The sequence below is a fragment of the Leishmania braziliensis genome, chromosome 30 (assembly GCF_000002845.2).
Source record: "Leishmania braziliensis MHOM/BR/75/M2904 complete genome, chromosome 30".
In the NCBI taxonomy this organism is placed as follows: domain Eukaryota; phylum Euglenozoa; class Kinetoplastea; order Trypanosomatida; family Trypanosomatidae; genus Leishmania; species Leishmania braziliensis.
Window position 1 is genome coordinate 142,063 of NC_009322.2, and position 23,717 is coordinate 165,779.

The 23,717-nt window shown below is 56.6% G+C and overlaps 6 protein-coding genes across 6 annotated transcripts; 2 read left to right on the plus strand and 4 right to left on the minus strand.

Moving 5' to 3' along the window:
• Positions 1 to 4,148: 4,148 nt before the first annotated feature.
• LBRM_30_0440 (conserved hypothetical protein) lies at positions 4,149 to 5,675 on the minus strand (the record flags this gene model as incomplete). The annotated part of the gene is made up of 1 exon (XM_001566627.1): positions 4,149 to 5,675. One exon carries the CDS (start codon positions 5,673 to 5,675, stop codon positions 4,149 to 4,151), a length of 1,527 nt encoding a protein of 508 aa, XP_001566677.1.
• A 4,323-nt stretch (positions 5,676 to 9,998) lies between these two features.
• On the plus strand, positions 9,999 to 10,394 carry LBRM_30_0450 (histone H4; the record flags this gene model as incomplete). Its single annotated transcript, XM_001566628.1, has 1 exon — positions 9,999 to 10,394. One exon carries the CDS (start codon positions 9,999 to 10,001, stop codon positions 10,392 to 10,394), a length of 396 nt encoding a protein of 131 aa, XP_001566678.1.
• Positions 10,395 to 12,986: 2,592 nt separating this feature from the next.
• On the plus strand, positions 12,987 to 17,032 carry LBRM_30_0460 (TATE DNA Transposon; the record flags this gene model as incomplete). Its single annotated transcript, XM_001566629.1, is given in 2 exon segments — positions 12,987 to 14,315; positions 14,330 to 17,032. 2 exon segments carry the CDS (start codon positions 12,987 to 12,989, stop codon positions 17,030 to 17,032), a joined length of 4,032 nt encoding a protein of 1,343 aa, XP_001566679.1.
• Positions 17,033 to 18,741: 1,709 nt separating this feature from the next.
• On the minus strand, positions 18,742 to 19,893 carry LBRM_30_0470 (conserved hypothetical protein; the record flags this gene model as incomplete). Its single annotated transcript, XM_001566630.2, has 1 exon — positions 18,742 to 19,893. One exon carries the CDS (start codon positions 19,891 to 19,893, stop codon positions 18,742 to 18,744), a length of 1,152 nt encoding a protein of 383 aa, XP_001566680.1.
• An 883-nt stretch (positions 19,894 to 20,776) lies between these two features.
• Positions 20,777 to 21,595, minus strand: LBRM_30_0480 (putative dolichyl pyrophosphate phosphatase; the record flags this gene model as incomplete). Its single annotated transcript, XM_001566631.1, has 1 exon — positions 20,777 to 21,595. One exon carries the CDS (start codon positions 21,593 to 21,595, stop codon positions 20,777 to 20,779), a length of 819 nt encoding a protein of 272 aa, XP_001566681.1.
• Positions 21,596 to 22,005: 410 nt separating this feature from the next.
• On the minus strand, positions 22,006 to 23,445 carry LBRM_30_0490 (WD-40 repeat protein; the record flags this gene model as incomplete). Its single annotated transcript, XM_001566632.2, has 1 exon — positions 22,006 to 23,445. The coding sequence occupies one exon, from the start codon at positions 23,443 to 23,445 to the stop codon at positions 22,006 to 22,008; it is 1,440 nt and encodes a 479-aa protein (XP_001566682.1).
• Positions 23,446 to 23,717: the final 272 nt, after the last annotated feature.

The following is a 23,717-nucleotide window of genomic DNA, read 5'->3' on the forward strand; positions in this document are numbered from 1 at the left end:
AGTTGCCAGAAGACATACCCAGCGGTGCCTTCGCAAAAGCATTAAAGCCTGGAAGAGCTTTACCGAAGGCCACCGGGGCCTGCCCAAACGCGCCAGCAGCGGACTGCGTTCCTCCGGTCGCTGATGCCTGACCAAATGCGCTGGTACCTGGAGGGGCTTTACCAAAGGCCACCGGGGCCTGCCCAAACGCGCCAGCAGCGGCCTGCGTTCCTCCGGTCGCTGATGCCTGACCAAAGGCGCTGGTGCCTGGAGGAGCTTTACCAAAGGCCACCGGGGCCTGCCCAAACGCGCCAGCAGCGGGTTGCGTTCCTCCGATCGCTGATGCCTGACCAAATGCGCTGGTGCCTGGAGGGGCTTTACCAAAGGCCACCGGGGCCTGCCCAAACGCGCCAGCAGCGGGCTTCGTGCCTTCGGTCGACGATGCCTGACCAAAGGCGCTGGTGCCTGGAGGGGCTTTACCGAAGGCCACCGGGGCCTGCCCAAACGCGCCAGCAGCGGGCTTCGTGCCTTCGGTCGACGATGCCTGACCAAAGACCGCCGGGGCCTGCCCAAACGCGCCAGCGGCGGGCTTCGTGCCTTCTGTCGACGATGCCTGACCAAAGACCGCCGGGGCCTGCCCAAACGCGCCAGCAGCGGGCTTCGTGCCTTCGGTCGACGATGCCTGGCCAAAGGCTACCGGAGTCTGCCCAAACGCGCCAGCAGCGGGCTTCGTGCCTTCGGTCGACGATGCCTGACCAAAGACCGCCGGGGCCTGCCCAAACGCGCCAGCAGCGGGCTTCGTGCCTTCGGTCGACGATGCCTGACCAAAGGCTGCCGGGGCCTGCCCAAACGCGCCAGCAGCGGGCTTCGTGCCTTCGGTCGACGATGCCTGGCCAAAGGCTGCCGGAGTCTGCCCAAACGCGCCAGCAGCGGGCTTCGTGCCTTCGGTCGACGATGCCTGACCAAAGACCGCCGGGGCCTGCCCAAACGCGCCAGCAGCGGGCTTCGTGCCTTCTGTCGACGATGCCTGACCAAAGGCTGCCGGGGCCTGCCCAAACGCGCCAGCAGCGGGCTTCGTGCCTTCGGTCGACGATGCCTGGCCAAAGGCTGCCGGGGCCTGCCCAAACGCGCCAGCAGCGGGCTTCGTGCCTTCGGTCGACGATGCCTGGCCAAAGGCTGCCGGGGCCTGCCCAAGCGCTCTAGCAGCGGGCTTCGTGCCTTCGGTCGACGATGCCTGGCCAAAGGCTGCCGGGGCCTGCCCAAACGCGCCAGCAGCGGGCTTCGTGCCTTCGGTCGACGATGCCTGACCAAAGACCGCCGGGGCCTGCCCAAACGCGCCAGCAGCGGGCTTCGTGCCTTCGGTCGACGATGCCTGGCCAAAGGCTGCCGGGGCCTGTCCAAACGCGCCAGCGGCGGGCTTCGTGCCTTCGGTCGACGATGCCTGACCAAAGACCGCCGGGGCCTGCCCAAACGCGCCAGCGGCGGGCTTCGTGCCTTCGGTCGACGATGCCTGGCCAAAGACCGCCGGGGCCTGCCCAAACGCGCCAGCAGCGGGCTTCGTGCCTTCGGTCGACGATGCCTGACCAAAGGCTGCCGGGGCCTGCCCAAACGCGCCAGCAGCGGGCTTCGTGCCTTCGGTCGACGATGCCTGACCAAAGGCTGCCGGGGCCTGCCCAAGCGCTCTACCAGCGGGCTTCGTGCCTTCGGTCGACGATGCCTGGCCAAAGGCTGCCGGGGCCTGCCCAAACGCGCCAGCAGCGGGCTTCGTGCCTTCGGTCGACGATGCCTGGCCAAAGGCTGCCGGGGCCTGCCCAAACGCGCCAGCAGCGGGCTTCGTGCCTTCGGTCGACGATGCCTGACCAAAGACCGCCGGGGCCTGCCCAAACGCGCCAGCAGCGGGCTTCGTGCCTTCGGTCGACGATGCCTGGCCAAAGGCTGCCGGGGCCTGTCCAAACGCGCCAGCGGCGGGCTTCGTGCCTTCGGTCGACGATGCCTGACCAAAGACCGCCGGGGCCTGCCCAAACGCGCCAGCAGCGGGCTTCGTGCCTTCGGTCGACGATGCCTGGCCAAAGACCGCCGGGGCCTGCCCAAACGCGCCAGCGGCGGGCTTCGTGCCTTCGGTCGACGATGCCTGGCCAAAGGCTGCCGGGGCCTGCCCAAACGCGCCAGCAGCGGGCTTCGTGCCTTCGGTCGACGATGCCTGGCCAAAGGCCGCCGGGGCCTGCCCAAACGCGCCAGCGGCGGGCTTCGTGCCTTCGGTCGACGATGCCTGGCCAAAGGCTGCCGGAGCCTGCCCAAACGCGCCAGCAGCGGGCTTCGTGCCTTCGGTCGACGATGCCTGGCCAAAGGTTGCCGGGGCCTGCCCAAGCGCTCTAGCAGCGGGCTTCGTGCCTTCGGTCGACGATGCCTGGCCAAAGGCTGCCGGGGCCTGCCCAAACGCTCTAGCAGCGGGCTTCGTGCCTTCGGTCGACGATGCCTGGCCAAAGGCTGCCGGGGCCTGCCCAAACGCGCCAGCAGCGGGCTTCGTGCCTTCGGTCGACGATGCCTGAGGAATAGCGCCGGGACCTGGAGAAGCTTTACCGAAGTCTTCCGAGGTCTGCCCGATTCCACCAGTGGCGGGCTTACTCTCTGATGTAGCGGCGGGCTTGTCGGCAGTACCAGCAGTGGGGTGTTGTGTCATGCTTTCAGCAATAGAAGGTGGAGTACAAGAGCCTCTGCGCTGCGTGATTTTTGCGTCACCTGGTTCTGAATAGTACACCAGATTAGATTCCGTCACCATAGTTTCAGGAGAATACCCAATAGCAAAAATGGTGGTCGAAGAGCATTCAGCAGCAGAAGTGCGGCGTGCAGCAGGCCATCTGCTTTGAGTACAATTGTCTGTCCTTAAATACAATGAGTCGATGGAGCTGAGAAGCAAACCGACGGATTGCACCGGTAAATCTTTTCTAAAACCATTCTCTGTTGCCAAAAGACGATGTAAGTGGATCTCACGGAACTGTTCTATGGAGTATTCCAATGCGGGAATTTTTCGGTTGCAGATGTTGTTTACACACTTTCTAAGCAGTTGAACACGACTACACAGTTCCTGCAGATCTTCCAAGTTGGTCGTAACAGCCGTCGCACTATCGCACACTGCATTCAGTCGAGTTGGTGGTGGCATTTGCGTGCCAACTTCTTTCTGCAAGAGTTACAGAACCAAGAGAAAAGGGCGATGTTGAAGAATAGTTATATCGAAGCTGGGGATGAAAATGGGGAACAGAGGTTATGTTCTAGTGAAAGTGACTACGTTTCTGCCTGCTTGTCAGACCAGCAGTTCTGCTTTGAGAGTGAAAACGTGAGGTGAAGGATAAGAAGAGGGGCAAGGACATAAGCTACAAAACTCATCTTGCGACATGCCCATTCCGCCAAAAAAACATGAGCCAGGCTCCATTCAGCCATGGCTTGTCAGAGGCCCACCGCGTGCTTCGAAGCAGCGGTAGAGTCGCGTTACAGCAATGCCGACCCAGCTATGGGAGCATGGCCTCATCCTACAACTCTGCTCAACTCCCGAGCTGCAGGTCGCCTCACAGCCGCGCCCATCGAGCAGGTCGCCGCCTGGTACATCCCTCGGGTAGCTCAGAATCCTCGCCAGTGGGCAGTGAGGGTCGGGTGAGATGCTCTAGAGTCACTTCGACACTCACCCTATGAATAGTACAGACGTGTTTTCTATCGCAGGGTGCCTTAAAGCAACGCTATCCAGCACCCGACCGTCAAAGTCACTAGAGCTACATTATGCTTACTTTCCCATGCTGTGTGTACCTAACACGGTGGACAACAGAAGTGGCTCGGCACTGCTAAGAATGAACGCTGCTTGGCTTCTCCACACCGAGAGGGGTACTGAGCCCTGACACCACGTTGAGGTGTCTCCCCTCATTAGGCGTTCAGAACTGGGGGAGAGAAAAGAGGCGGGGAGACCATCACCTCTATACCATGGGCAGGTGCATCGAAAAAAAGAAAATTAAGAGAACTATTCCGATCGCTGCGCTACGAGTGACAATGATAGTGCACCAGTCCACAAAGGCAAAGGCCACCACTCTGCAAAATGTCAGCACAACGTTTCTTAGCACTTCTTGTCAAACTGCAACGTAAGATAGTCGTGAGAACAACACGTGAAACGCAGTATGAAGCCCTCAAAATTTACGAAATGCCTTTGTCAAATGTCGGTGAATAAGGCTCTCCGTTATCTCTGCAGCGGGCTCCTCGAAATCCGCCCGGTCCTCTGCTACGGTATACACGTGCCTCCGGGAAATCAACTGACGCACCTCAAGCAACAAATCCTTGCGAAAACACTCCAACTCGGCCTTTATCACCTCGCGGTGCTCTTTTAAGGCATCTGTAATCAGCGACAGCACTGCAACCGATGAAAAAGAGTCTGTGGCCCGCGATGGCACCAGCGCATTAGAACCCAGCGTGCCGCAGGACGCATTTGCTGATTCCCCAGCGCAGTCCCCTGGAACAGATGGGACACTAAATGAAGCTTCTTTCTCAAACGCTGAGCATTGAGTACCCTTTGAGCCGCCACTCAGTTGCAAAGGATTTTTACTCTCAGTCAAAAATCTAACATCGTCAACGTTATCAGCCTCACTAAAAACCGTTTTCAACTGCAAGGCAGAAGTCCTCGCCGCATCTGGTGCTGGCACGCCACCAAAGGCACTCTTGAACGGCGTAGCAGCGGGCTTCGCCGCATCTGATGCGGGCACGCCACCAAAGGCGCTCTTGAACGGCGTTACACACGATGGATTGCCAATGAATCCTGAGGGACAAGCAGTGGTTTGTAAGAATGGTGGGATGTTATGCTCTGCAAGCACGCTGGCCTTTGCGTCGCTCGTAGCGGGGGTGGCACCCTCAGCGGTGGGGGCCGTCTTTGGAGCGGAGGAAACGAGTTCGGCAGCAGCGCCAGAGCCAGCGATAGCGCAGGTATCGCGAAGGAACGTTGTTTTCTTCGCGCAAGGCCAGCAGTCCGACCGCACACTGGTCTTGCCGCTCAAGTGCGGACCCTTTAGGTCCTTCACCTTGTGGCACACGGCGCAGCGCCAAAGAACATTTCCCGACAGCGCCGCGAGACCTGCACCTTCAGCGGCGGATCCTTGTCCTTTGCCAGCCTTTGTCACTGGCAGCATGCAGCTCGGTTCCTCTGCTTCTGACGGAACAACAGGAGCTTTGAATACGGTTGTGCGATGCTCACCACAAACAGAGAGTCTCTCAACGTCTGCAGCCACTGCGACACGCCCGGCAGGGCGCCCGGCGCCCTCCAGCGGTCCATCACCACTGCTCTCGTGAACAAACGTTGTTTTCTTTGCGCAAGGCCAGCAGTCTGACCGCACACTCGCCTTGCCGTTCAAGTGCGGGCCCTTCAGGTCCTTCACCTTGTGGCACACACAACACCGCCACACCCCTTCAGGTCCCACGCAGACACGTTGCGTCGCCTCTCCACCCTCCCCCTTCGGGAGCGCAGCAGAGAGAGCAGCACTGTTGGTTTGATCGATCTGTTCATAAAAGGTGTCCTTTTTTGGAAAAGCTATGTTCTTGCTTTTTACGGAAGAAATCTCAGTATGGATATTGTCATTGTGTGGCTGAAAAAGGTTATTGACTGGTAGATGATTTTCTGCGGGATTTCCAAGGTTATGCGATGTGCACGGCTTGGCTGGCTGCGACATCGCTGTGTCTGTAAGGTGCAGGAGGGGTGAAGAAAATATCAGAAAAGTGATACCTTAGCAAGGGAAATAAATATCAGCTTAGATATATATTGAGAATTTGTGCGTTGTTTTGTTTTTCGTAGCCTGCAAGCGAGAAAAAGTGTGCTGCTAGTATACCGGCCAAGCACTTTATCGCTCTACGACCATGCGTAGAATAAGTCGTCAGAGCCAATCAACCCTCCTAACGGATTGCTTCTACGAGGTGCTTCGAAACACATGAAAAGAGTCAAAAGAGAGTAAAGTCAATCAGAAGAAGTAAAAGAGATGAAGGCGAATTGTATAGATAACGACAAGAGTAGTAATAGCATGAAGCACAACACGAGACCAGTATTTTGCATTTCACTGCCATCCCCATGTTTTTATTCGCATTGCTCCTCCACTTTGCCAGAGCAGCATAACGAGAAAATAGCAAAGCTTATCTTTTTTTTTTTTAAGAAGGCTCACATTATAATGTAACACTCGAGGCTACGTAATGATAAAAAGAAATTTAACAAGTTCAAAAATTTATACCGCAACACAGCATTATATATATATATATATATAGGTAAGAAGACACACTGAGTGTAGTCCACCTCAAGACCACGAAATCCCATAGAGCGCACATCAAATACCTATAACTACTGAATGCAATACAAAAAAGAAAAGTACAAACGCAAGCAAAAGAAATTGTCACCCCCAGGTGTACAAACAGCGGCGAGGTTCCCCCTTTTCACATATCCAGCTACTTCCGGAAGCATACAGGAGGTCTGAAAGCAACACACTACTGTGACTCAGACAAAGGTCTCCACTAGATTATATGGGCTTCACATCAGTTCCCCTGACACGATACAGAGAAATAAAAAGAACTAACATGGGGTCATCAACAAGCGGAGAATTCCAAAGAACAAACAGTAGCACACCCTACTTTACCACTCAAATGCAAACATCCTGCGAATACCAGAAGAACATTTTTGTACACGAAACCCTAATAAAACACCCTTCGGTTCAAATACTACTTCGCAAGCACAGTTGTGGAGATCTTGAATGTAGCGCAGCGACACCCAGGAAAAGTTTGTCTGGAAAACAAAAAATGGCTGCAGCGAAGCAGAAGACACGATGACATTCAAGAAGCCCAAAACATTGTAATGTAGTTTGTGAAAAACTGACAGAGCAGCAGAAACCTCTTTGCGAGAAGATTGAATACCGCACGACACATGGGTGTTCGAACTAAGATACGTACTGTACCTAATGCCGGCACAAGCACTTCCTGCGAGCTGCGTCCACGCCTCCCACTTATCAGAGAACAAGGCGGAGACAAAGAAAGTCTTAAAATGATCGTTGACGTCCAGCCAGAAATTTACATCATCACGAGATTCAAAGTGAACACCGTAAGAATCAACACGACTTCCATTGGCGTTGGCATAGACACAATCACTCTTTACACTACCAAAAGGTCCATTTCGCTCACCTTCATGATAGGCACAGAAGCACGTCTGACCTCCTCTGTAGATAGACGACACCTTTACGCTACTTGAAATGTAATGAGTGCATGTTACGCTAAGCTCTTTCTGAGGCCGCCGAACATACTCTTCGTACTGAGAGCAGCACTGCGAGAAACATCGGAGTACTAACCGTCCCGCGAACGGAAAACGACGGAGCAACGAAAACAAAGTCTGGCAGTCTAAATTGGGATAATCCATCGCTGCGCTTTGCCACGATTCAGACTTTAAGAAGTAGACTTTTCTCACAAAACCATAGCCAAAGTTTACGAGGATAAATAAAGAGGAGAGTCCGCATGTAGCAGTAAACAACCCAACAGTTTCTCGGAGAGGTCTGATCGTTTTCCCTCCCATCACAACAATGGAAGAGTTCATTGCACTTCCTCCCCAAGTTCGCATTACAGCTGATATTGCTGTACTTGAGAAAAACAAACTAGCATCAATGGAGTAGTCCCACTTTTTTTTTTTTGCACAACACCGGAACACCGCTGCGTCAAGGAGCGAATGTGTGTGTATAAGAATTTTTAGAAACACTTAGTACGCAGGGAAGTAGTTTCTTCCCCCTTTCACTTGTTCAGAACGCAACGAGAGAAAAAGGAGTAATCTTCATATAAAAATGCGTAGAGCTAGGCCTTGCTTAAGAGCGTCCATAAAAATGCGTTTTAATTGCCTTGCAGAAAAAGAGGCGAAGAGGCTTGTAGCGACCATTCTGTTACCTATGGTCAAGAAACCGGTGCAAGGAGGAGACGCAGTTTGATGAGTAACAAAAAATAGACATACTTACGAATCCACTCTTCCAGAGTTCCAAAGCTAAAAGTGCACTTCACATTAAACTAGAGACACTATGTGCACTCCAGCATACACAACACATAGCCTTTTTTCCGCTTTGCCAAACAGTCAATGACGGTTCCCAGCAGACAATAATCCTTCACTACAACAGCATTATCCATTTGGTTTCGCATCCATCACAAGAGCCAATGCAACCGGCGATAGCGCCGGAATTGAAGAAGCCAATGAGAAGGCAGAAGAGAAAAGCGCAGAGAGTTGCATCCACGTTGCCAGGAGTCATAGTTCAATAGAAAACAAAACACAAAGGCCTCGCTCATCCTGCCAGTCGGCGTGCTGTTACTGAAGCTGGTGCAAGGGAAGTGATATAGCAAGGAGCCCTATTAACTACCTTAGACACATTGTATGTCTCTGCATAAATGGCGGATAAATGACCGCACTGATTTTTCGGTACGGTTCAATTGTCGTAGTGCTCGCCATTTCACAAAAAATGACACAGCTCCCTTCGTCCATGAGGATTGAGCACGCCTGTCCTGAGCACGGGTGTGGGGGGGGGGGGGGGCGCGCATGCCCTCATGGCGAAAACAGTGGCCATCTTTCCTCACAGGGAAGACGCTTAAGGCATGATCTTTATTTTGCTCCAGGTTCTCTAGGGGCGGAGGGCTGTTAGCCTTCCGCCGAAGCAAAACTCGTAAGGACAAGAACCTCCCACTTGTCAAGGATCATAAGTGCTCTTTTTTTGTCTTGCACCAACCACCTCGCGCGCAGAAAAAATAGGACAAAGTCTTCGTGTGCCGGCTGCGTCCATTTAAAAACGCAGACGACGGTTTCCATAGTGCACTGCCGTCCTCCGCTGTACGCCTCACTTGGAAGTGTGCATCCGCCACCAGCACTAACCCCAACAGACGCCCGCTTCCCACGTTGATGTCGCAGAGTTTTCGATGCAATGGGTTTAGTGCACGTGCGCGGTGGTAGGGCGTTCGGGAGCTTACTAGTTGATTGTGATGCGTGGAGCCCGGTGGCTCTGGTACTCCGCTGCTGGTTCTCTTCGCCTCCGCTGTCGCTGAAAACTCCTTTTCCACTTTCAGGAAGGGCGTTGCTTGATAACGCGGAGAAACCCTCTGGAAGTTCCGCGGTCCCACAGCGACAAAACGCACAAACTTCAACACGCGTGCCAAGATCTTGTGGCACACAGAGACCTTAGTCCACGGAAGCACCCCGTTTATTTGCGGTTCACGGCAGACAAAAGAGTCACTTTCGTAATTGGCCCGCGGCAAGCGTGCGTGCGGCGATGCGGGTTATCGCACGTTTTCTCCCCGATCCGGCGCCAGCGTATCCTATTTTTCCCAAGTGCAACGCAACGCGCCCCCCTCTCAGAAAATTTTCCTTACAAGGTGCCTTTCTCCGGACCCAGCGACTCCAAGGCACACTAAGAGGAGTAATGTTCAGCACCTGTAGCTTTTCTTTGTAGGCCATTGACAATATGTGCTTATTGATGTTTTTTGTCTTCTCCAGAAACAGCCGTGCACATAATATAAGGCATTTACACCTTTCCCTGTGTGTATTTATGACCGCCTCAACTCATATCATGCACTCCAGCTGGCCTCTTCGCCTTTGAAAAGATTCTCGCTCGCCACAAACCTTGAAGTTTCACTGAATCACCCAGTGATAAAACATCCTGGAAACCACAGTCTTTTATACCCCCAAAACACAGACATTTAAAGTGTTTCGTCTTCCTGCGCTCGGTCTAGCCACGCTCCTCTGCTCTTTTTCTCGTTCTCTTGAAGTTACTGTTTTCAACAGCTGTGCAGGTGGTTTTCTTTCTCTTTTCTGCCTGGTTTCCTCTCGCTGCATTGATATGAAAGGATTGTTGATAGCGCAACAGCTGCCCCGTGTGGCTTTTCAAATATTTGGAAAGATGGTACCATGAACGTCATGTCCTGCGCCCTCATTTCTTTGCCATCTTCGTTCTATTGCAATCCGTCGCCAGGACCAACAACTCCCCAGATCGCTATCGTTAATGCTTTTTTCACCTCTGCCCTTGGTAAGCCTATCGGGAGTGGTCGGCGGACAGCGCTTTGCTGCCATCAGGGGCGACCAGAGGGTGCTGTGCGACAAAATCCGCCGCATGGCGCGCTGCGATGGTGTAAAGCGCATCTCGGGCGACCTCTACGAGGAGGTGCGCCGCGTGCTGAAGGCCTACGTGGAGGACATTGTGCGCTGCAGCGCAGCCTGCATTGAGTACGCGCGCAAGAAGACAGTGACGGCGAGCGATGTCGTGAACGCGCTTGCGCAAGCGCGGCCACATCCTTTACGGCTACGCGTAAGCAAGCGTGCTTCGGTGCCTGGCCGCCCGTCTCCCTTGCCTACGCACTTGCGTGGGCGACGGGCGGCCAGGGTTTGTGTGCACTTATAGAGACCCTTTTTTGTTTTCTCTCCTTTCTCACTGCCTTCCTGTTTATCTTTGGTGTTGACCTCCTTTTTTTGGTCTCACGACTACCCCTGGCCTACCCCTGCGGAGCGAGAAAGAAAACAGAGTGTGGAGCCGACGGCTTGGCACGGGAAGCTGCCATTTAGTGTACTGAGCCTAAACGCCAGCGCGTGCAGCACATGGCGCATGTGCCTGGTCCTTCAGTGCAGGTGCGCCTGCTCACATGTCTACTATGAACCGCCACTTAGCAGTGCTAGCTGAGCCGCTCTCGCATGCGCAACTTTCACACACACACACGCATCCGCAAATCTCCTCGCTTTTGTGTAGGGCAGACAAACGGGCAGCGCGAGGTAAGCCACAGTGGCCTCGCACGGGATTTGCCCACTGCTCCTTTCTAACAGTCTGCCGCTCACTGCATGTGCCCCTCTGGGCCTCTTTCTGCCGAGGGCTGCTGCTCCCCTCTCCCCGCACACAAATGCTCACGGGTGAAGATGAGGTCGCTTGTCGAGGCGCAAGGAGGGACGCACAGGAGTCCCCTGAAGGAATCCCGCTGCCGGGAGGGGGGTGGTGAGGGGCGGCTCCGCTGCTTGGCGGCTTGAGTGGGGATGTGCCGGCAGCGTCATGCTCTTTCCGGCAGTGCGGCCTCCCTTCGCTACTGCCGCGGTGTCCCCCCAAACACGTCTGTGCTCCAGTGCGCTGGCTCGGCACTCCCTTCCAACACCCGTCTGCGTGCGGACGCGCACGGCGAGGTTCGTGCATCAGCTCGCCTTGGGACCTCTCCGTGGTAGGGCGCCTCGTTCCGACCATGAGGGCTCCTCGCGCCCTTCAGACCTCTCCGCGATCGCCATGCAAAAGGATGCCGCGCTGACGAGTCTCTCCGGCATTGCGGAGGGCAGCCGCCCAGCGGCTCTCACGATCACTGCCTGCCCTTTGGCAAGCCTGGGTGCGCTCTCTCCGCGTCGCTCGCGCAACGGGCTGCTCTCGTGTCCCTCTCCGATGCCCCTGCTCTCGAAGCCGTTTGCGTGATGGGGGGCCGCGTCGCGGGGCTTCGGGCGCTTTCGCGACCCGCCCCACCCGCGGTCGTTCTCTTTCGCCAACGTGCGCTGCTTTGCAGTCTCGCGGCAGTGGCCAGCACACAAAAGCACACTAGCGTCGCGGCTGCTGGGGGTGGGAAGCGCGAACCCGGCTGCCTTCTCGCATCGCCCGCTGCTTGTGAAAGTCGGCTTTGCTCGCTGTACCCAGCCCCGCTCAATATCGATCCCTGCCGGGGCTCTTTGATGGCGTCCCGTCACGCCCTCTAGAGCAGGCGGCCCAGGCACTGATGGCCTGCGCATGTGTCGGCCTCTGCTAAAGACTCTTTTCGGCCGTTTCCCAGCGCCGCACCGTCTTGCGGTTGCGTGGTTGCACTATCGCTGCTTCCTTGCCTCTTCCATTGCCAGACGGCGACGCACTGATGTTCGTTGCGCGTTTGCCCGTGCCCACCGAGAGAGGCTAAATCGTACGTGTGAATTGTGCAGCTTGTTCTTTCCCTTCTCTCTCTCCTTCCATAGGGACAAGCACTCCCCAGTGGCGCTCGGCGGCGCTGCGTTGCTTCACGGCACCTTCCGCCATATTGATCCATGACTAACCGTGCGCACCGCTTTTCTGCCGCTCGTCAGCGTCCTACCTCGTTTCTTCAGCTTTCCTTTTCCTACTGCTATTCAGCACTGTACCTCCAACTGTGCGCATCAATGCGGGTGAACGGCCACGTCTCTCATTGATCATGCCGCAATAACGCCTGAGATGTGTACGAGCCGTTTTTCCGCAAGCGACTTCAATGTCCAACAACATCCCTCCAATTGCCTGCCATTTCTTTCCTCCACCCTTATGTGTGATAAAGGAGACAGCTGTCAACGCAGTCGTTCCCATCGCACAGCCCGCGAGCTCTGGGGATTTGGTTTCGCTTTTTCCTCAGGTGAAGCATCCCACCACGGCACCCTACAATTATACATGGGTAATTGGCCTGCGGGTGCGCGAACAGGGGTAAGGGTTATGGTGCAGGCATTTTCTACCACTCCTTCCTATCCTTGCGACACCCTCTCCCACTGTACCGGAGAAATCCTCCCGAGGGCCAGGGTACACGGGTGAGGGTCCACGGGTGAGGGTCCACGGGTGAGGGTCCACGGGTGAGGGTCCACGGGTGAGGGTCCACGGGTGAGGGTCCACGAGTTAGGGTCCACGGGTTAGGGTCCACGGGTTAGGGTTAGGGTTAGGGTTAGGGTTAGGGTTAGGGTTAGGGTTAGGGTTAGGGTTAGGGTTAGGGTTAGGGTTAGGGTTAGGGTTAGGGTTAGGGTTAGGGTTCCATTGGCGGCGTGTAAAACCACAAAGGCAATCGAATGGCACTTGACCTTATAGGGGGGGGGTGGTGGTGGTTGGTGGGATGTGGTGTTGGATCTGTTTTGACCGATAGCTGAATCGGTTTCTTGTATCCGTGGAAAAGGAATCCTGAGTGAGTGTGTGTGTCTCGGAAACCGACTCCTCACTTCCATTTGTGATGTGTGACCGTCTGTGTACCATAATGTTTCCCGATTGGAAATTATGGCCACAGGTCGGCAAATATGTACTTGCATCTGTTTCTATGGATTCTTACTTTACTGTTGTCCCTCTATCTCTTCTCCAAATGTATATAGTAATCACACTAAGTGGAGTTCATGCGGCCAGCGACGGAAAAACGACTACATATTCAGAAACGTTTCTCCAGACACATACTCGAATCTCTGTGACAAAAGCGCACGTTTTCCCTTTTCCTCCGACTCACCTACATCGGAAATGTCCGACAAACGACTAACCGAGAAAGAGCTGGATGAGTACCTCGAATTATTCGTCGCAGAGGAGGCTACAAAGATGACGGCAGAACTCACAAGAAAATTATACCGCGAAGGCGGTATGACAGATGCCGATTTTCATTTCGCCTGTAAGGGTATGACAAAATCACTACTGAGGAGTGTTGGCGCAGCAGATCCCACAACAAAAAATATCAAGAAGGAAGTGATGGACGCCCAAAAGTTGTTCGCAGACAAAGAAATCCAACAAGTGCTGGACGTGGAAGAAAGGTGGGAAGAAATTTGGGATAACATAGAAGCCTCAAAAAACCCACTGGAGGGATACAAAGTCAAAATGGAGGCAGCAATCGTAGCGAAACAGATGACACCCGTTATTGCCATCACTACCGCGACTCTGCTGGGCTTGACGGGACCACGGGCACAAAAAGCCACCGCCGACCAACGTATTGCAGCATGGTTGGCCATGTTTGTGGACGAGCCCATGACGTCACGTTTACTCGCATACAACACGCAAATCGCACAAACCAGTGCAGGAGGAATGCGGCAATGGAGAAAAGTTTTGACACGGGTCGAAGTGCCTTTGGTTCCCGAAACGGACAGGTTAGAGCACCTCAACCGCATCACTTTCGAAAAGGCACACAGCGAAAGTCAAGCAGGACCAAGAACAGTTGAGGGCAGCGGAGTGCACCGAAAACATCCGTGTGATACCTACCGGGCTCCGAAAAGAGACGGGTCAGATATCCTAGAAGGAGGCGCGCCATACGCGCCAATTCTCGGAGCCGACGGGACACAGATCGGAGCACTGGACATGGCAGGGTTCGAAGCACTCTCGGGACTCACTGAAGAAAACCTACTAAAAATGAAAGACTTGCTTTCACAATGCCTGAAAGAACAAAAATTCGGACAGCGGATTCCGAGGAATAGCCAGAGCCAGCACGATTACCAAGATTCAAACTACTATACCTATGGTCCGGCAAAACACAACGGAAGAGGCACAGACCAACGAAACGGTTACCGAGGAAACGCCGGAGACAACCGACGTAAGTTTTTCCGCGGAGGCGAGGCACAGGACGGGTCAAAAAACTAACGCCCGACGGAGCCACAGCCGACGTTTCGCAGGAGGCCACCGCACACAAGAGGCAAACCACATTCGGGATCGCAAGGTCATTTGCAAAAGAAATGTGGGGCGGTGACATGCGCGAGGGGAAAACATCGAACATCGAACTCGATGTGATCTACAAAGCGTACCTCCCTAAGAAACGGATCGTTCCGTCGGACACGATGGTGCACCTTGATTGGAAACGCGCGCAGCAACTCAAGGCAAAGGTGCACCGTCACGGCGTGGTGTTTTTCCCAATCTTCATTATGAAGCACTGGATCGCAGGGCTTTTGGAGAAAGGGACGCGGGACTCAGCAGAAATACAGCTGAGCATCTTCGACTCCGCACCTTCTCCCATAGTGGAAGAAAAACTGCGTAAGCACTTCAAAATGGTCTGGCCAGCTTTGCGTTTGGTGAATGAATTTTCACCACGTCAGGAACGCTATAGCGACGACTGCGGTTTGTATATGTCTGCCGTATTTTTCGGCGTTCATCTGGACATACAAATCGACCATAGCCACGACATGGCAAAGTGCATGCGGCGCCTGCTGTACGCGGCGTCGAAACACCACCCGCCACGCGAATATTTCCTCGAGAAAATGAGGAAAATTCTGACGAACCACCCGGTGTCACGGAAGGATTTCTTCTACAACGAAATCGAGCACAAGCCGTGGTTGAAGAAAACCACGGCGAACCGTGAAGACACTTTTCACTTGGGTGGTGGCGAAAGGCGCGCAACGAAATCCACGAACCCGAAACGGGATTCCAGGCGCGCAAACCAGCCGAAAGCACGTGCTCCAAAGCCACCTCCTCGGCAAAAGAAAAAGGAGGAAACGGTGCGCACAAAGATGGACCGGGCTGAGCGCACAAAGCGCACGCCACAGACGCCTGTACCCGCGTCAAAAGCACCTTCCCGTAAACGTCCCGAGAGATCCGCAATGGATGCTCCACTCCCACGGCGAAAAGCCGCGAGGAAAAGTGACAGGAGAACACCAGCGAGTTCCTCAGGTAGATCCGCAACAGGTAGGAATGGAAACAAAACACGCTCTCTAAACTCGAGCGAATTTCCATCCGATGATGAGGATCTGCCGGTGATCGACCTCCCGTGGAGGAAGAAAAACTCCGTCACACGTACACCTGAGCATGCGCCAAACGACGCCACGGTGAGCTCAGAAGGCATTATCCCGACGAACGTGTCACCACACGTTCAGCATGGGAAATGCATTTCTGAGTGGACAGAAATCACCCTCGCGGAGGCGAACAAACATGCCAGAAAGGTGTACGAAGCAGTCCTGGATCACCTGTGGGCTGCGACGGCTCTGGCGCGAGTCGGCGATGGTGTGGCACACGGTCTGACCGACACAGCGGTGGGACAGCAACGCGTGAGGCACAAGCTGACACCACTGCAGCCTTACAGCGTCCAAGAGATGCTGAAGCTTCTCCGAAAGAAGATCCACATGGTCGATGCCTCGCCGACCGACCCGAATGGGGTGATTCTTCGAGAAGAATACCGAAGCGAGGAGGTGACCCTCGACTCCTCAATCGACGAACTGTACCTTGTCCGTGGACCGTCGTTACCGACATTATACGACGTGATTAAAGGATACAGGTTTCTGCTTGGCGCATGTCTCCGGGAGGCGCCGGCAGATGTGAATGGCGTGCGCTATCCGAGCCATTACGTTCTCACAAAGGACGCCTCGGAGGCAACGGTGGGAGTCTACGTTCCAGCGACGTGGACGCACTACCAATCGTCGAAGAGACAGCGTGCCCCACGTCACGCGTCACGATACATTCCTCTTCCGCGAAGTGCGGCATCAGAGGCACACCAGGATCCGTCCGATGGCCAACGGCCGCGCCTGGTGAAGAGAAAAAGATGGCCAGGCGACGGCGCCGGAAGGGACCCACTCCAAGAGGACGAGGAGGACGGCGCGACGTACAGGACTCCAGGAAACCAGAAGGGTGATGGATATGCGGACGTCGACGCGAACATCTCGGCAGAGGCAATGCGCGCTCTCGAAAGCCTCCGCTCCAATCCTTTAAACATGCAGGGCAGGCCTCTTTCAAAAAACGAAGAGGCAGAGGTCTGCCCGAGAAACTGGTTCCTCTTCGCCGCGAAACCGCCACACATCTCACAGCTCGCATGGAACTTGGTGAGGCCCGACACTCGCGCACACCACTTGCGATGGTTGACGCGAATCAAGTCGATGAACTCGGAACAGATGCTCATGCGCTTTCCGGCGGCATGCATCGACTTGATTCTATCGACCGCAAGGGCCCGGAAATGGAAGTGGGCAACAACCGCGAAGGCCTTTGCCGCGGTGGCGGGTGCGCTGCGCGACCTGCCGCTCTACTCGACGCAGACGCGGGGTATTCGCCTTCAGGACGATCCCGAGTGGCGAAGCGCTTTTGGCACGGTGCAGCGCTACATGAAGGAGTCGGTGCCGGATGCGCCTCCCTTCGTTTCGCGTCAACAGGTCGAGAGGATCTCCAAACGGCTCCGCTTAGGCCATCCACGCGCCGCGCTGTTCCTCGCCATGATGTGGGGATTCGCAGCACGAGCGTGCGACATTTCCACGCTCCGAGCGAAGGACGTGACGCTGTTCCCGGGTACATCGACGGATACATACGTGAAGGTCACGCTGACGATCCGCAAGGGAAAGGGTGCCAAAACACGTGGCCCATACCCGATCCGTCGGTGCTGACGAGGGACCTTGCAGCGACGCAGCAGGAGATGCTGGTCCAGAAAAGACCATCCGAGGATCTTCATGTCCTACACAATAGCAACCATCTGTTGCTGATCGCGCAGGAGGTCCGAACACAGATGGGACCAGTACTCCTCCCGTGCATCGAAATAGGTGTCCTCGTCCATATGGAGGAAGGACATCTCCACGCCATCGGCCTTTGGATCAAGCCCCTGCACGCGATCCACCCCATTCGTCTGGCTTGTAAGCAGGAGGGCAAGGTGCTTCATCGCCTTCTTCAGGTGACCCGAATCCATCATCACTTCCCCACACAACGGGTGATAGGTGTGCTCTCCGTACGTGCCCGCTCTGCGTGGGTGTGTGGGTGTGTGTGGGGGGGTGGAAGAGGGGGGAAGAGGGGCTAAATGGGCCGTCTCAATGGGGAAACACGCAAACAGAAACGTGCAAGCGACGAGGAGGAGGAGAAGGGGGCCCGGGCTGAACAAGCACGACTCCGCGCTCAAGCCCTCCAGACACACAAGAATATAAGCAGGGACAGCGGGGCACCAGTGCGCTGTCACACTTCTTCTCACATACACCCGCGCAGTCAAAAGCGGCGACGAGGACAACCGCAACGCAGGCCAAGAGAAGGAAGAAAGGAGGTGGGAGACAGCGCTCGAGAGAGGCACCATAGCAGAGACATCGAACCCCTCCCCCTCTCCCGCAAAGCAAAAGCGAGAGATGGTCAGCGAGAGAAAGGCATGCAGAAGAAAACGAAAGGGTCCAGGGCAGGCAGAGGGAGAGCGAGCAGCGTCCTCCCGACCGCAGCACACACGTGCGTATACACGAGGCGCGCAAAGAAGCGGTCCGTTGAGATGAAGGTGAGCACTACCAGCGCACTGCAGGGAAGGTGTGGAAGAGAGGAAGGGGCAGACGAAGGAAGCGGCGGGGTGGTGATGAGGCGGAGGACTTGAAGGCAGCTTCAGCAACGGCGCAAGAAGAAGAAAAGTGAGGCCCACGCAGTAACCCAAAGTCCCCTTCTCTTGTTGCCTGTATCGCCCTCTATTACTCCACACCCGAGGCCTCTTTCAGAAGCCGCCCACTTTCTCGCCTGCGCGTAGATGGAGAAATACGTTGCCTGCTGGTGCTGCATGCCGTCTCCCCTCCCTCTCCCTAGTGTGGGTATAGAGAAGAGTAGCGCCATTCGTCTTACTCCACGTCACCCCCCCCCTCCCCCTCCTTGCACGCAGGGGTATTCACCAGTACCCTGCACGTATCGCCGTCCTCGAGTCGCGCCACGAGAGGTTGACCACCATTGCGGGCATGCGGTGTAGTTCTCAAAAATGGCCAGTTGCGCCCGCGAGGAAAGAGCGAACTGTTACTGCCGTTCCTAGTGGCACAGAGCTGTACTGGGGGCTCCGCTGGCGATCTTCAGCACCCGCCTTGCACCGCGACAGGAGAACTCCGCGGCGGCGCGGTAAGACCACTCGTTGCTTGCCCTTCACCTGTCGCTCAGCGCTGTGGAAGCGCTGGCGTACGCTTGTGCTTCACTGGACGATCCGGGAGACTTGAAGAAAGATGCGGGCGAGCTGACCAGCACCGCCGCTACCTTTGGGGGCGGCAGTGGCATCGTGTGAGTCGTAGTAGCAGCGCATCGTCCTGCCCCCAGCGACGGCGCACTTAGCGCCGCTTGGAAAGGTAGGGGAGGAGTAGAGCGCTGACGATGACGACTATGTGGATGTGAATGTAGAGGTGGTGGGGGAATATGCCGCCTTAGACGCAGGGGGGGAAGACATCGGCGCCGGGTCAGCGTCTCTCGTACCGTAGCTTGTCACGGATACTGGCTGGTTTGAAGTTGGCCCAGTCGGCACACTGGGCCCTGAGGTGGCCGCCTTTGTTGTTGCGTCTGTGGAAACATTTGCCAGCTCGAGCCCCCGCAGTACGGGCGTCCTCCGTGCCCCTTGTGGTTTCTCGATCAGGTAGAGCTGCAGAAAGGCGCTAATGAGCTCTTGGATGTCGCTGCAGCGCTCGCAGTTGTGCCCGCCTGGTGTGAACTGTTGCAGGCACGGAATGGGGAAGGCGTCGCGGATCATCTCAGAGTGCGTCGGGGACACAAAGTCGTCGTCAGCGCCGTGGAACAGCAGCGCTGGCACGTTGCACGACTTGGCGTATTTCACCGCGTCCAAGTCGTCAATGTCAAAGGCGGCGCGCCTCATGATGCGCTTGCGGATGCGCTCCACAATGCCCCGCACCAACATCTTCGGTACCACCCGGGCAGTTCGCCCGCCATGCCGCTCCACCAAGTCATCGATGAGCAGACGCAGAGAAGCGAAGGGGGAATCGCACACAATGCACCGAACCCATCGATCCTTCGAGGCGTACATGATGGCGGCCACGGCGCCCATGCTGCGGCCCCACAGCGCCACACCGTCCACCTCGTCACTCTTGAGCGCGAGAAACTCCATTACGGCGACAAGGTCCTGGCGCTCGTAGAACCCGAGGGAGATGTACTCGCCCTCCGACATGCCGCTCCCGCAGAAGTCGAAGCAGAAGAGGCTGAAGCCTTGCCGCAGCACAAAGAGGGCCTCGAGGCCGTCGTAGCGACCGCCACAATTCGCGTGACAGTACACCACGCACGGCATACGACTGCCAGGGTAGGGCTTAAACCACGAGCATTGGAAGCGCAAGCCTCGCATGTTCTCCAGTTCAAAGTCGTGGCGCATGAAGCGCTGCTTGCTGTCACCATCGATGCGGAACACGTCAGGCCCGAGGTCCTCCATCTCGTAGGTAGAGCGAGGCGGGCGAATGATAAAGTTACACATGTTGTCCATCAGGCCCGGACCTGAGGTCAGCTGGAGAAGGGCGTCCCTGGCGCTGATCATTGCCTGGGAAGGAGGGAGGGCGAAGTAGGCGAAACAAAAAGGGGAGGGCGGGGAGAGGAACACAGAGACAAGGCCAAGGATGCGCACGACCGCAGCAATCCTCGTAAGCAGGAGTACGGGAGTAGAGAGAGGCTATGGAGGAGGAGGAGGAAGGGAGGAGGCCCGTGCCCAAAGGATGTGAGCTGGACGCAACAGAGCAACGCAGAAAATAATCACAGAAGGCGAGCCGTGGCACAGATGCGCCCGTACGGGTGGTGTTAGTGTTGATGGCACTGGTGGCTGTACGCGTTGTCGCTAGCTGAAGTCCCAGGCGCATGCGGGCAAAACAGGGGTAGGGAAAGTGTGCGCGCCCCCCTGCCGTTGACCTGCGCAAAGGGAAAGCTGAAACAAGAAAATCCGCGCGGGAGACGCACACAGGGGAGAAGAGAGAGGGGAGCAGAGAGAAGTGGAGCACTTGAGAGGAGTCCGCGGAGAGAGAAGTGCTGCAGTGCCCCCCTTCCTCCTCTCCATCTTGTTGCCCCCACAGAGAGAGAGAGACGCACGCGTATGTGCATGACGTGCTACTTTGCCACACTGCAGGGAGGAAAAGGTGCGAGACACAAGCCGACGGCCTTGTCTTGCCTCCGCTGCCTAGACAGCGTACTCACCACCACCATTCGCACCTGTTCGGTTTGATAAGTGAGAGAGGAGAGTCCTCGGCGAGGGGCGTTGTTAAGGGCTGGCCCGACTGTCCTCCCTGGAGAACGACCCCGTTTCTCTCTGCGTCGCCCTCCTTTTTTTCTGCTACGCAAGCGAGGAAGAATTCGCCCAGCAAAAGTGCCACGTGGCCAGAGGAGAGAGAGAGAGAGAGAGGCCAGTCAGCCCCGAAGAAAACCGACGGTGCTCAACAGATCGCCTCCGTCCAGAAGGTGCAAACAAGCATGACCGGCACCAGGACCTTCTCCGAGACCCACGTGAAACTGCGCTGCACGCGCACGGTGGTACACACCAACGCCAGTGCAATCCCCACCATCCACCCGACAAGCGCTTGTCCAACAGTGTGGTAGCCATTGTAGATACGGCCGGCGCCAATGAAAAGTGTCGCGAACAGTAGCAATCCCACCAGAGCATACGATGGCGAGGACCTTGTCAGCGCTGCCGATGCGGATATGGACTTCCGCTGCTGGAGATGGCCAGCCTTGCGCCCTTCCGTGCGACGGCGTTGCGTGTGTGCCCAGCGGCGCAGAAGGTACACGGAGAAGCCCGCCATGAACTGCGCGTGGTCGCTCGGCATTCCGTTCATCGTGGTGTAGTTCATTCCCGCTGCTGGGTGAGCGGGGCGTGGGCTGCGGATGACCTCCTTGAGCGCCACGTTCAGGCAAACGCTCAGGACAAGGTAAAGAATTAAGTTCATGGCGGGTATGCGACGCTCGCGGCACGGCGCACTCGTCATTCCAGCCAAGAGCACTATCATCGCCACAGGACCAATAGAGGAGATACCGAAGAGCTTACTGAACAGGTCGTGCTGACGATAGAGAACCTCCGTCATCGCCCACGACTTCCAGTGAGGGGACCCTGATGACGCAACCGGCGTTTTCGCTGGGGTTGCTAGAGCTGCAGCTCCCTGCCGGTGGGCGCGTGCCAGTACTTCACCCTGCTGCAGCTCCACAGCCGACAGATGTGTGTAGCCCCACACAAACCTCACTGTCTCTGACCACGACATGAATAGAAGAAGCGGCGCCTCTGTTCAGCTCTGAATGTTAGTGACAACGAGGTCAGAAGAGATACGAGATGCCCTACAAGAGCGCGTGTGTAGAGAGAGGAAGGGGGAAAAGAGCGGGTGAAAAAAGCCTGACGCCACCCAGTCGTTGGCAGTCGACATTGTAGACCCAGAAGGGCAGAGAAGTGACAGGGAAAGGAAAGCGAAAGGGCGCCGTCGGAGTCGACGCGTTGACGCCGCATCATTCGTGCTCACGGGGGGACGCGCGAGAGAGAAAATACACCCGTGCGCCTGCCCACCGCTGCTGCAGTGTCAGAAATTGCGTGTCATGTGCTCACTGTTAGAGTGCCGGTCTGGGGGCTCGCCGTGTGCGCGCCACCGGGCATCGCCAAAACCACCGTTCAGCACGCCTATCACGCCATTGCGTGACTTTGCTCGTCCAGAATGTCGCTCTCCACACCGCGCTCCTTCTCCTCCAGTGCGCCTGGCTTGTTGCGCGTCCAGTACTTGACCTCGTGGCCGCTAGACACGAGGATGTTGCCTAGAGGAGACCAAGCGACACAGTGCACTGGATTCGGCTTGTCGCGGAACTTATCATGCGCCGCCTCGATGATCGCTGCTTCGTGAATGACCTCCTCCACGCCATGGGTCACGGTGCCGTCGCCCTCAGCTACCATCCAGTACATCACGCTTCCATCTGCCCCTGTGCTCGCAAACAGGTCCGACACCGTCGGGTGCCAGTCAACCTTGTCCACAGCGTCCAGGTGCCCGGTGAAGCGCTTTACTTCCGGTTGTGTCTTGCGGATATCCCACAGCTTAATCGTCCCGTCCTTCGACGCGCTCAGCAACGTCCGTCCATCTGGGTGCCACCGAACACATGTCAGCGCCTGGCTGTGGCCGTGCAAGGCTGCAATGCTGCCGCGAGAGGCTGTGCGGGGATCCCACAGTCGACACTGTGTGTCTTGGCTGCCGGTGGCGATGAGGGCTCGATAGGGGTGCCAGTGTGCTGTCGTCACATCACCGCCGTGGCCCTCAAGCTTCACCTCCTCCAGCACAGCCTGATTACCTTCGTTCGCCTCGGTAGTGGCAGTGTGTGCGCCAACCGTGTTCGTGTCCCACACCTTCGCCGACCCATCCTGGCCAGCGGTGCAAAACTTCAGCTCCAGAGGCGCCCACGAGATCTCGCGCACGGCGCGGTGGCTTGTGTCAACCTCTGACATGAACACGAAGTTAGACATCCACATCTTGAGCCTGCCGGCGTCATCGCCGCTGAGGATGAGGTCATGGCGACGGCCCCACGCAATGGCGCGGCACGGCCGGTTGTCCTCGTGAGCCACAGTCTTCACCTCCACACCAAAGGACTGCCCATTGAACAGCAGAAACTCACCGCGACCGGTGGAGCAGAGCAGACGGCGCCCACTCGCCGACCACTGCAAGGCGTAGAGTGGGGTGCGGATGCGGCCGCCCTTGCTATCTGGGTGGTACGAGGTGTTCACCCACTGCGTGCACAGCGCTGTGCTAGCGTTGTAGTTGGTTACACTCGCTGTGACAAGGTCTTTGGTGTGGTATTCATGCGGTGCGACGTGGTAACTGTACGGCGTGCTGCGTGGCACCAGGCGGGTGAGGACGTGCTGGATGGCTGGCGAGTAGAAGTCCACCGGACGCTGGCCGTGGAGTTTTCGGCGTGGCGCGTATTCCTCCGGATCAAAATCGCTACGAAAGCGCCGCCGTGGGCCGCCCGGTCCATTGGCCGGAGAACCGTCAAAGCCAGCACTGAAGTCACCACCACCGCTTAGCCCGCTGACGCCGAAGCCGGCGCCTCCTTCGCGTCGGCGTGGGTAGCCGCGATCCATCTACTGCCGAGAGTTCTAAGACGTAGTTGCCCTCAACGCTGTGTGGCACTACTACTGCGCAGACGAGGCACTGCGAAAGAGAAGGGCGCGAACAACGTTGTTGGACCCTCTCGCGCGCTCTCTCTATCGTCCTGCTAATGCAGTGGCACGTAGGCGACTGGATGAGGCTCTGTTTCTCCGTAGAGAGAGGGAGGAGGGGGAGGGGGAGGGTTCCCGTGGGTGGTTGAGCGCGGGCGGGCGGGCGCACATGCCGCCATCAGCCAGCAGAGTCG